General features: G+C 44.2%; 4 protein-coding genes across 4 annotated transcripts; 2 read left to right on the forward strand and 2 right to left on the reverse strand.

Moving 5' to 3' along the window:
• Window positions 1-156: 156 nt before the first annotated feature.
• On the reverse strand, window positions 157-1524 carry L199_008154 (uncharacterized protein; the record flags this gene model as incomplete). Its single annotated transcript, XM_064893837.1, has 6 exons — window positions 157-225; window positions 284-351; window positions 416-546; window positions 670-779; window positions 851-974; window positions 1163-1524. The coding sequence occupies 6 exons, from the start codon at window positions 1522-1524 to the stop codon at window positions 157-159; spliced, it is 864 nt and encodes a 287-aa protein (XP_064749909.1).
• A 332-nt stretch (window positions 1525-1856) lies between these two features.
• L199_008155 (uncharacterized protein) lies at window positions 1857-5156 on the reverse strand (the record flags this gene model as incomplete). The annotated part of the gene is made up of 3 exons (XM_064893838.1): window positions 1857-2968; window positions 3031-4665; window positions 4775-5156. The coding sequence occupies 3 exons, from the start codon at window positions 5154-5156 to the stop codon at window positions 1857-1859; spliced, it is 3129 nt and encodes a 1042-aa protein (XP_064749910.1).
• Window positions 5157-6745: 1589 nt separating this feature from the next.
• Window positions 6746-7555, forward strand: L199_008156 (uncharacterized protein; the record flags this gene model as incomplete). The annotated part of the gene is made up of 2 exons (XM_064893839.1): window positions 6746-6794; window positions 6849-7555. 2 exons carry the CDS (start codon window positions 6746-6748, stop codon window positions 7553-7555), a joined length of 756 nt encoding a protein of 251 aa, XP_064749911.1.
• A 949-nt stretch (window positions 7556-8504) lies between these two features.
• L199_008157 (uncharacterized protein) lies at window positions 8505-11323 on the forward strand (the record flags this gene model as incomplete). Its single annotated transcript, XM_064893840.1, has 9 exons — window positions 8505-9013; window positions 9080-9118; window positions 9175-9648; window positions 9703-9939; window positions 10000-10247; window positions 10315-10500; window positions 10650-10838; window positions 10961-11235; window positions 11309-11323. The coding sequence occupies 9 exons, from the start codon at window positions 8505-8507 to the stop codon at window positions 11321-11323; spliced, it is 2172 nt and encodes a 723-aa protein (XP_064749912.1).
• Between the last annotated feature and the right edge of the window lie 158 nt (window positions 11324-11481).

Here is an 11481-nt window from a genome sequence, read left to right on the forward strand (position 1 = left end):
TTGATCAGGAGTTCATGTAATAGTATGTAAATTATCATCATCAACGTGACATGCCAATACAATCGTACAACAACATGACAATCAAGTGGTACAACAATTGATCACTGGGCAAATTATAAGACGATATTATACGGAAGTACGCAGCAAGTCAGCATATCATTTCTGGGTAACTTCAGACTCCAATTTCGGTTTTACCCCCAAGGTCTTGAACAAATTAGGTTGTGACTGACCACAAACCCTAGACGTGTCAGCTTCCTCACAGAATCGAGCATGATGAGCTTACAGGATCTTCAACCATTCCATAACCAGCTTCTGACAATTTCTGTCCCTTCTCAACCGAATCGAGAATCCCTGCGTACCATTCAAATATTGTAAGCTGCACTATACTTGCGAGCAACGGTGGGATTGGACTCACATTCAACTTTGACAACTTTCGCACGTCTACTCGCACCTCGCGTTCCCTGACCATCGATATGTTTCTGAGTTTTCGTTCCGGATAATCCACCATTGGCTATTATATGTGTACACGAGGATGATTGGGTGGGGCTATCAAGTCATAAGATTCCCATCAGCCCATCTGTCATCTTTTCGCATTTGACCTGTTGGGAATCTATCTCTCTACCGCGTTTAGAAACAAGCCGAGGGATGTAGGAGAGGATTCACACTGACGCCAATCTACCACCATTACTTGATATCAAATGTTGTACCTGTAAATTAGATACTTTTGGTCCTGTCGATCCGTTCAGATACACAACACAGCCTTTGAATATGTCCGTTTTCTATATCAACATCAACAAGAATTATAAGCAAACAAGATATCTCATGGCATGGTTTTATAAAAGAAAATCACCTTCGGCCTAGCTTGATCGTTCATCTGGGCCGAACGAACTTGCCAATAAGTCCATGAACCCTCGCTCCCACCTCCTCGGTTGGACTGTTGATGTCCCGTAGAACAGGATACGAAGTGGTCGGTTCTGAATACATATATATACAGTATCATCAGCATTTTACAGTTGGTTTATCCTTGGCTCTGTCCTATCGTTTACCAAACATTCTGTACATCTAGAAGATATATAATCCCATCCTGCTCGTACTCATATAGCACATGCTATTCCCAATGCATGATGCTCATGCTTATAGTTCGGTAGTCATTTCAACTCACCTAGAATACAGATCCGAGTTGGTAATAGGGTTCAAATCCTTCCCTCTAGTACTCAACATCCTCTGGGTAACTTGCGATCTATTCTTTTTCGATAATTCCGATCGTTGATCATCCGTTACCTTTCTCTTTATTTGATCTTCGACATCTTTCGATTTCCATACAGTCGCAGAAGCAGTCTTAGACCCAGATCCAGACCTGGACTTGGAGTTTTCTTTGAGATCGGTTGTGAATGTAGTAATAGATTTAGATGAAGATGCTGTAGGTGTGGGTGCAGCCTTCCCTTTAGCCTTGAGGTGAGATGAAGGCGGTGGTGAGATTGGGATTATCTCCTGAGATGAGGAAGGGGATAACGGCGTGGGCATGGCCAGTTTTCTTGCTGTATATTACATTTATACACTATATGTTACACACATAGATGAAGAAGAAGAAGGAAGAAGAAGCGATATGGAACTCTGTGTTTTGCTTTCACCGGTTGACTCAACCCGATCAACTTTGTTCGATCGCTTAATCGCTTAAATTCCAAAACATTACCAAACACAAGTTGACGCGACGCGTTACTGTCCGTTTGTAACATGCCATCATCACCATACTATTTCATCATTATCATCAAGACATAACACCGTTTTACACAGTGCGATACAAATGTACATTAAATTACTTGAAAAGCGAATTCCCGATACAACACATCCACTGATCACCTCCCTTTCGCATCCCTTCCCAAACTCTCAAATACATCCCACATAACCCTCTGCGACGTCATCAAATTATGACCTTCACCTTCTCTCACCATCAACTCCACATCGTTCATTGATCTTTCCATCCACCTCATACTCTTTTCACTTATCTTATCATCCATCGATCCATAGTATACTTTTACCGATCCTGTATAATATGTATAACTGAACCCCCAAGGTTTATCATCCTTGTTTTTATTCAATATTATGGATAGAAGATCAGAGGTAGTTCCAGGTTCGCACTCTGCATGAGAAGCTTGGTTCAACGCTGTACTGAAACCTTCCCCTGAAGGTGCACTCATCGATCCATAGTCTATCCCACTTGGGCTCGTGCTTGAGGTAGTAGATGACTTTGTTCGAAGTAAGGCCGATCGACTGATTGGGGACGTGACGAATTGAGAATCTGATGAATTTGATGATCTCAAATCAAATTCTTCTTGAGAATAAATATCTAATCCGACATCAACATCGACTTCAAGGTCGTCGTTTTTATTTAAAACACTCGATGATCTAGCTCGACTCTCTTGCGATAGACTGGATCTGGATATGGAATTTGGAGTCTTCAAGCTGGTTTGTAAAGAACTACTGATCGAGATCAGGGATGTGCCAGAATCCTGTCGAACTGGACTTCCTGTTCGAGGATCAATATTTTTGGTTGGTGAGTTAGATCTTCTCAATTCAGATTGACTGGGTGGACGGTCCATGTTCTTCGATACCGATGTCTTACGAGGTGTAGTGAGTAATTTCTTTGAAGCCCTCCTGACTAAACCCGGTGATGGTGAGGTTTGCGGTCTTTGTCTTTCCCTTTTAACAACATTCGTGGTGATATCCCGATTTGACGATCTGAGCATTGAGTTTCTTTTCTTTCTAGATTTTTCAAATGTGTCTTCTTCCGGCAGGGGTGTTGTGGTCCTCGAAGAACTTTCGCTAGATACCGGTGCATTCGCATCGTGAGATATCGGTCTATGTCTCAACGGAGGTGGTTTACCAATCAAATACGATTGTAGTTTCCATTCGGCAGCGGTGGCGGATTTGATAACTGTGTTGGGTATATACTTAAGCCATTTGTAGCCTAAACAGAGGGATCAAATCAATTAACAACGACGCCAGATCCTTGGTGTTATGGAAACTCACCCCCCTCTATATCGGCTCCTACCCAGGGTGCCAACAAATGTACTTTCCCTTTCACCCTATCCCTCATCCTCAAAGCAAGTGCCATAGCATAAGGTGATCCAGCAGAATGAGCCAAAATTTGGAAATCCCTTACACCCAATACGTCCAAGACCCTCGTGACTATATCCGCCCAATCTAGTGGATTTCGTTTATCCGAAGACACTTGATCGGTCTTTCCATATCCCCATCTATCTATACAGATCAATCTGAGATTGAAAGTCTTGGCAATGTCATCGAATAAAGCAATCAAATATCTTACACATCCTAATCCTAGAAAAACTATTACAGGTTTACCATGGGGATTACCAACTTCTGCTGAGGATATGTGAAGTGGTTTTTCGGGATATCGTCTTGGTAGATTTATGATCTTGTTGAGATGAGTCGATCTAAGGTATACCGCATAAGATTGATTTTGACTATCGAGTGGCGCTTGAGATTGAAGTGCTATAAGACTCGATTCAGGCATACTTTTCCTTTTAGATAATTTCCCATTCCCATTCCCGTTGAAGTTTCGGGTAGGTGTCATTGGTCGGACGAATGCAGAAGATCGTTTGTCGGGTGAAATTTGAAAACTTATCCTGCGACTTGAAGTGGGTGTAGAGGAAATTGATGTGATGGTTGATGATTTTTCCAGCTGTTCAAGCTGATCTAATAAAGCTGTATTCATCTTCACTTCCTGTGAGAGCGATTCCAAGCTTTCGTTCTCCATTCCAGTAGCTTGTCCAGAACTGACACTGCTATTGAGAGCTGATTTCCGAGGTGTGTTGTGTGTATTCTGAGATGTTCGTAAAATCGGTTTCACATTTGGTAGACTGTTGGTTCGAGATGAACCGGAAGGTGTTGATGGTTGGGCGAATGATAGTTTTCTGGTCCTTGACATTCCATCTGCTGTGCTAGTATCTTGAGTCAGGGAAGAGGTTTGAGGTGCGGTAGCTACCCTGCTATTCTCGTCGTTATTCTGCACAACGTTCTCAGGCGACTGTCCCAGCGTATCACCAAGTTCCTTCTTCCGTTGCGTAAGAACGTCCATAGACTTCGGTCTGATGCTAGCCAACCTAGGTCTTACTTCTTCGATCTCCCTCCTTGCTTTTTCTTTCACGACATTCTCTGCATTCGTCACTCCCGGTGAATGTTTCCTGATGATATCATCAATAGACAAAATAGGCGTTGTGGGAGTGGGAGTGGAAGTTGTGGCAGGTGTATTGGGCGTAGTAGGTGTGATAGGTGTTGTAGGACTAGGCAAAGAGATTAAAGCTATCTTCTCATTCGATCTAATTGATTTATCTTTCTCATCCTTTCTCGTCGTCCTGTTACTTGACTTTCTAGCTCTTTCTGACATTCGTCGTTCCCTGTGTGAACGAGGCTGCACCACCTGTAGCCTCATTGAAGTGGATCTTCCTTTCTCGCGATGTAAATCTTCATTCCACCATTCATCTTCTTCCCCACTTTTGCCTTCATCCGAATCACTATCTATACGATAACTTCTTCTTCTATTGGCAGCTATCACCTTAGCGGCACTGGGTAGATGTGATAGTTCGGAAGACGAAGGGCTGAGAGCTTCGACCAATGAATCCATCACTTCGGTTGATACTGACCCTATAGCGTGCAATGCCATATATATCAGCTTCAACCCTTGGAAACATTAGTAAATCGGATCTGATCGATGATCCAGATGGGGAACTGATTTCCACTTCACTTAACTCACAAAAGGGTTGGCCATATGCACCATTCTCGCTCTCCCGTACAGCTTTTACTCGTTCTTTACCTTTCCTCTCTGACCTCTTCCTATTCCTCTCGACCTCTTCGGCCCAACTCCTTGTCCTTTCCAGACTTTTTCTTCTGTAGCGACCTTCTTCTACTGTCTCATCGCCTTCATCGTCTATTCTTATCGATGGCAACACATCATTATGAGGGATCTTGGGTGAAGGTGGGTTAGGGAGATATGGTGAAGGTGTACGAGGGGGAGCGGTCGTACTGTCCCTTGGAGCCGTTGAGTTAGTCGAAGGAGTCAAGGAAGTTCGATAGGAATGGGATGATCCTGAATAAGGACGATCGAGCTGAAGTGGGTGTCGAGGAAAGGTGGTCATTCCGTTTTGATGTTTTTAGTCTTCAGTATTCTCTACAGAGACGAGCTCTCAATAGTATCGATAGTATTGTATGCAAACGTCCCTAAATCTTTTATTGACGTTTTGCAGCTATACGGTACACGAGGGGTTTCAACGATTCGAAACTCCTTGATTGATTAAGTGGTATGTCGTACAATGATGGGTGTTCAGTTAGAAAAGTATTCTACTCTCCTTTATCTCTTAGGTGTATGTACGACAGATCCCATTGGTCGTTCGATGGTTGAAATGTCGTGCAAGACACGATGTATGGTCCTTTTCTAGCTTGATCATACGTGGGTACTAGTCAGGTCTACAACGATAGAGTTAGTACAATCTATTGGAGAGAGCACCCATGAGGAACCAGTGTGAGAGTATGGATGGATGGATCTCAAAACCTCAGCCTGAGCACTGCTCGATGAGGATTTTGTTTCGGATGCGCACTAACGATGCACGATGAGCACGGTTCGTCTTTTGCCATGTTCCTGACCTGTACTGTAGTATCCGGACAGACCATCATCCTTTGAGTGTCTCTGCCGATTCATGTGGTCAACATGAACATTCTGACAGCCGACAGCACAGTACATGTACTCGCTTGAAGCTTCCCATGACAAGGAAGGATAGGCTCGGTGATGCATGGCGGTCTTGTCTGGCAGGACGAGTGGATTGTTTTATGCCATCCTCGAGTACGGTTCTGAGGTGCATACTGGAGTTGAAGTTTAGCCTTTTAACCGTTACCTTTTGAACATGCTCATCCGACCTCCACCTTCCGTGACCACCTTCCTTTTCCCAGACTGAGTATCATCTCCTAAATAATCGTCTTTCGCAAATTCATTCGCATGATATACTTTGTTGCAATCCACCTGCGGATTTCCACTTATCATCTATCACACCGACGATCAGACTGTACATGGGCGCAGCAACGTTCGAAAGGCGGTCTTTGACAATTTCAACAGACAAAAGTCGCACAATGTTTGGGGGTACACCGAGGAAAAAGCGTCCAACCCTTTCCGCTACGTTGGACCAGTCATCCGGATCCGCAGCTTGACATCGCAATCGTGGTAAAGATGAACATCGACGGCTGACCTTTAACACCCATGAGATAAAGGATGATATCTAGATCACACCGTTTTTGTCTAAAGGGCCTAAAGATCCGCAGTTCCGTTGATTTTGGGTATCACACAGAGGGAATATGCCTTCATGTTTGGAATTCTACGCTACCCTCGAATTTTGGAAACTTCACCTTGGAACGTCTGGACGTTACTCGGTCATTCGACAAAGGAGTGAAGAGGCGATTAGATATGGTTTCTGGACATTCGCATGATTCCAAGGGAAGGAGAAGTCAATCCGCAGATGATCAAGTTCCCATAAGATACTTTCTTTGTCTTTTCCATCTCTCTCTCTAGTATGTATACGGTATACCATTCGATTTGATTGACAATCATTTGTCTATAAAAACCATTATCAGCCCTCTCCGATCTTTCAATCTTCATCTTCATCCCCTCCCAGACATTTCAATCTAAATCACCCAATTTGATTCTACTCCATTGTATTTTCCAACAACTTTATACAATATGAAATTCACCCTCGCTTTCAGTATCCTCACTCTCTTGGCATCCACCGGTAAGTTCCCCTTCCTCTCAGTAGTACAGTCTTACTGATCACCACGTGATATAGCCGTCAATGCCATTCCGGTTCCTATGACCTCTGAGTCAACCTCGCCTGCTCCCACTACCGACATGGCCGCTGCACCCACCACGGAAGTAGCCGCAACTCCAACTACCGAAGTGGCCGCTGTGCCTACCACCTCTTCTGCTGCCCCAATCGAAACCCCAGAGGAGACCACCTCGGCTCCTGTTGAAGCGACTACCGAGGCTGCAGCTGTACCAACCACATCTTCCCCTTCTACACCCGACTCAGGTAGCTCAGGTGGTGAATCGGGTGATACTGGAGCTACCACCGCTCCAGCCTCTACTCCTTCATCTTCTTCTACTCCCTCAGAGGGATGTACAGGAGAAGGATGTGAGACCTCTTCCTCTACACCTGAACTCCCATGCGACGAATTTGGAAATATCATTGGCAGTCTTACCGGAGGTAGTTCCCCAAGTGGTACCAGTGGTTCTTCACCTATTGGAGGAAGTGGTAGTGGTGGTAAAGGTGGATTCGGTATTGACTGTGACGAATTTGGTAATCCCATCAGTGGTTCCGGTTCAACCGGCTCTAGCTCTTCTCCGAGCAGTGGTACTGGAGGCAAAGGTGGAATCGGTATCGATTGTGACGAGTTTGGAAATCCCATCAATGGAGGTAGTGAAAGCACTGGTAGTTCTTCTGCTCCTGGAGAAGGATCTACTCCCGATTCTTCCTCTGGTGGATCAGATAATTAAGATAGGACAGGGTCTTATCGTACAAATGTACACGACTGTGCGAAGTTTAGTATCTCCACCTACACTATATATATCTAAAATCTTTTGGACAATCAGATGAAATTAGCCTCTTTGACTCTCTCGCGCACATAGTATTACTCGTAATTTGTCTGCTCTCTGTCAGTAGTATCTTCTTGGACATTTATGAATGATTTGTGTTCTTTGCCCTCGATTGTCGAGTTGCTTGGACTCCGCATTTTCGGATGACCTCCACTGACCATGTTAATGGAACTTTCGAGTGCTACTCAGAGCTCCGTATGTCTTGTATAACCATGATCTTATGAGGACTTGAATCGAGGCAGGAATAATCCTTTGACCTGTCCTTGATCATAGATCAACGCGAACGCGGTCAATTATAGTGGCAACATGTGGGTGTGTTAGTTATGTGTCGGTAATTCCCACGTTAGCTCGGAACAAGCAGAATAAGCAGTGGGATTCAGGGTTCAGCAGGTCTGACAGTTGCGTTATTTGTATTTAACCCCCAAAATGTAAACCATGAAATACAAATCCACAATTTTACAGTTGTATCGTCTTACATCTGCAGTAGCGAGTCCTTCCTCACCTCCTATCCTGCCCTATCCTGTCCTACTCAGCCAATCCCACTGCGTACAATTCTCTTGACACCCACCCCATACCCAACATCCTCTTCATACCCCTATCATACGTACAGTGAGAACCATTGTCTCATCTATCCATTAATACAAATCACACATTCAGTCGCGCACCGTCATATAGGAATCTAATCAATGTCTCTCCCGTCACCGTTATCATCATTCTAATCCGGCCTGATCCGACTATATCCTACTACCTATAATCTATAGTCTATCATCAACATTCCTCTCGAACAAGGTCTGTCTCACACCCACGCCGGATCTTTCCCTGCCCTTTATCGGTGAAGATGAATAACAATATGAATGGGTATCCCCTATATGAAGATCCAAATAACAATAACAACAATGGACAATCTTCAGTCCCAATATTTCCCGGATTATCACGAACGACTTCATCATCATCTTCCATCCAACATTTCAACTCTAACCCTACCCCAGACCCCTATACCTATCTTCATTCTCAACTCGGTGCGTCGAGCTTGCACTCTCAACTCGGAGCATCGAGCTTGAGAGGCATTGTACCGAATCTGAAACCTACCTCGTTCAATTCTTTCAATCCTGATGATTACGTTTCCACCCTCATTGATCCCCAACAACAACAACAAAGCACAGCAGAAGCTTTCACGCAGATCATCCAACAACATCATGGTAACGGAGATGGACATGGACCGAGTAAAATTTCCGGTATAGCCAAGAAGAAATCGGCCAAAAAGTTTCATGGAGCCGAAGGGTTGGGGAAGAATGGTGAACCGAGGAAGAAAAGGACAAAGAGGTCGTCTGGAAAAGCTTGTGTGTACTGTAGAAGGAGGTGAGTCTGATTATACATCGTTTGGTTCGGAATAACGATGAAAGACGGGCTAATCTGGTTATACAGTCATATGGTCTGTGAAGGTGGAAGACCTTGTGAGAGGTGGTGAGTTCAAATGGATCAGACCTATATGGAGATTACATAGCTGATTTAATTGACAGTATAAAACGCGAAATCCCTCATCTATGTCGAGATTTCACACCACCACCTCATCACCCTACTCATTCCCACTCGCATCAGTCGGAAGCAAGCCAAATGACCGAATCGCCATCTCAAGTCAGTGGTGCAGAATCTTCTTCCGCCAATACTGTACAACCCTCGGCACAACCTTCAGCACAACCGACGTTGATACCTACTCTTCCTCAGCAGAATCAACAACAACAACAGCAACAGATACCCATGTACACTGACCCCAACTTCCCTCCGTCATGGCCATTACTTCCCAATACATCCAACCAAATGCAGTTCAACTCTGCACCTTCCCAACTCAATCAGACATTATCTCAGCAAACTCCTCCGGTGAAATTAGAACCTGATTTGACAGGAAATGGGAATGTGAATTCGAATGGCGATGGGAGTATGCCTCCTCCATCTTGGGGTAATTCGAATGACGATTCGGAACTAGCTGCTTTGAAGTGAGTCACTCATGTGTATATATCTGGAATACGAAATTGATATGTCTGGTATAGCAAATTCATGAAAGACTTGGGTGTGCCTGCACTCCCAGGTGATTTCTTCAGCTTTATGCAGTCACTGGATGGTAATGATCCCAACAACTCTCTTCAAGTGCCCATGTCAGATGATATCGGTACAAGTACAACCAATACACCAGACTTTGCCAATCTCTCTTCTCAGAACCTGATAGGGGCGTTCGGTGGATCGAGTAATTACAAAGGCAAAGGAAAGGTCGTACCCATGTCAAGGATGTGAGTCATACTTGATGATTTGCTTATTTGGATTGTGTATTGATGATTTTGTTCTATCAGCGATAAATTCATGATGGCCGCTGCGGACCAACCTAATGGAAGTCGAGCGGCAAGATTGGCTCAGGTGATTAAAGCGAAGTACGATGCGGGTCTGTTGAAACCATATGACTATGTGAAGGGTTATGAGAGGATGAACAAGTGGATGGAATCTGGCAGGGCTGCTCCAAGGATAGAAAGTAGAGCAGGCAGCGAGACGGACAGTCCGGCTCCGGGAGGAATAGGAAGGAATGGCAGACTGCCGTTGACGGGTAAGTCTAACTACAGTTGTCAAGATACAGTCAAGACCAAAAGGATAAGCTGACCTTTTGGGTATAGGCCTCACACCTCATCAGGCTTTGGGTAAAAGCATATCACCCGATTCGCGCCGACGTATATTAGCTGCTTTAGCTGGATTCAGACCGAAATTCAGACAGATAGCTAGAACACTCACGAATGTGGATTTGGTATTTGTAGAAGAGGCTATGGAAAGGTGGATGTTGGAGTATGACAGGACATTTGCATGTGAGTTGGGTAATCTCCTCCCCTGATGGCTTTCAAGTCTAAATAAACATTTTATATCACTTCTCTCTTGCTACCCCCCCTCGTATCGTCCATCATCATACGCTTGTTCTTATAACTAATATAATTAACCTTGTGTCCCTACTGTCCAGCTATTCACACCCCATCATGCATATGGCGACGAACAGGTGAAATCCAAAAGGCCAATCAAGAATTTTCCAACTTGACTGGTATACCTGCGTCCATGTTTAGAGATGGACAACTGTGCGTGTACGAATTGATGGATGAAGAAAGTGCTGTTAGGTATTGGGAGGGATATGCTAAGATAGCTTTTGATCAGAGTGAGTAGTGTTGCTTTTTACCGACAAAAACGATACTCTCCCTCGCACACCTCTTTCTCACCCTCGACATCATTTTACATCCTTGATGACATTCGCTGACCTGCCCATTTACGCATCCATAGATCAAAGATCAATGTACATCTCCTGTACCTTACACATCCCCTTATCCCTAACTCGACATAAACCTCGACACCTATCTGCTGCACCTACTCCCAACCCATCAAAATCTGCTTTCCCCGCTCCACCACCTCCTGATCTAGCTTTACCACAGAGTTTCCACGATGGTGCATCAGATAATGGTATGATGGATGAGTTCAGGGAGATCAAATGCTGTTTTAGTGTGACCATCAGGAGGGATACGTGGGGTGTGCCAGTTGCAATAATGGGACAGTGGATTGTAAGTTGGCTATCATCTGATATCGTTGGTGATGATAAAATATTTACTGATGAATTCTGTTTATTTGGATCAGCCTATACAAGGATGATAATGTCAGGGCATCGGAGAAGATAGAGTGTGTAACGAAGCGATGAATATGACGATACTCGGTGAAGATGGGAACGAAGGAGATTATCCTTTTGATATCTTTTCTAGTGAAATGATTATCACAATGATGATCAGAACTCTTCTCTTTATACAAGACAT

This window comes from Kwoniella botswanensis, chromosome 3, assembly GCF_036426115.1.
Source record: "Kwoniella botswanensis chromosome 3, complete sequence".
Classification (NCBI taxonomy): domain Eukaryota; kingdom Fungi; phylum Basidiomycota; class Tremellomycetes; order Tremellales; family Cryptococcaceae; genus Kwoniella; species Kwoniella botswanensis.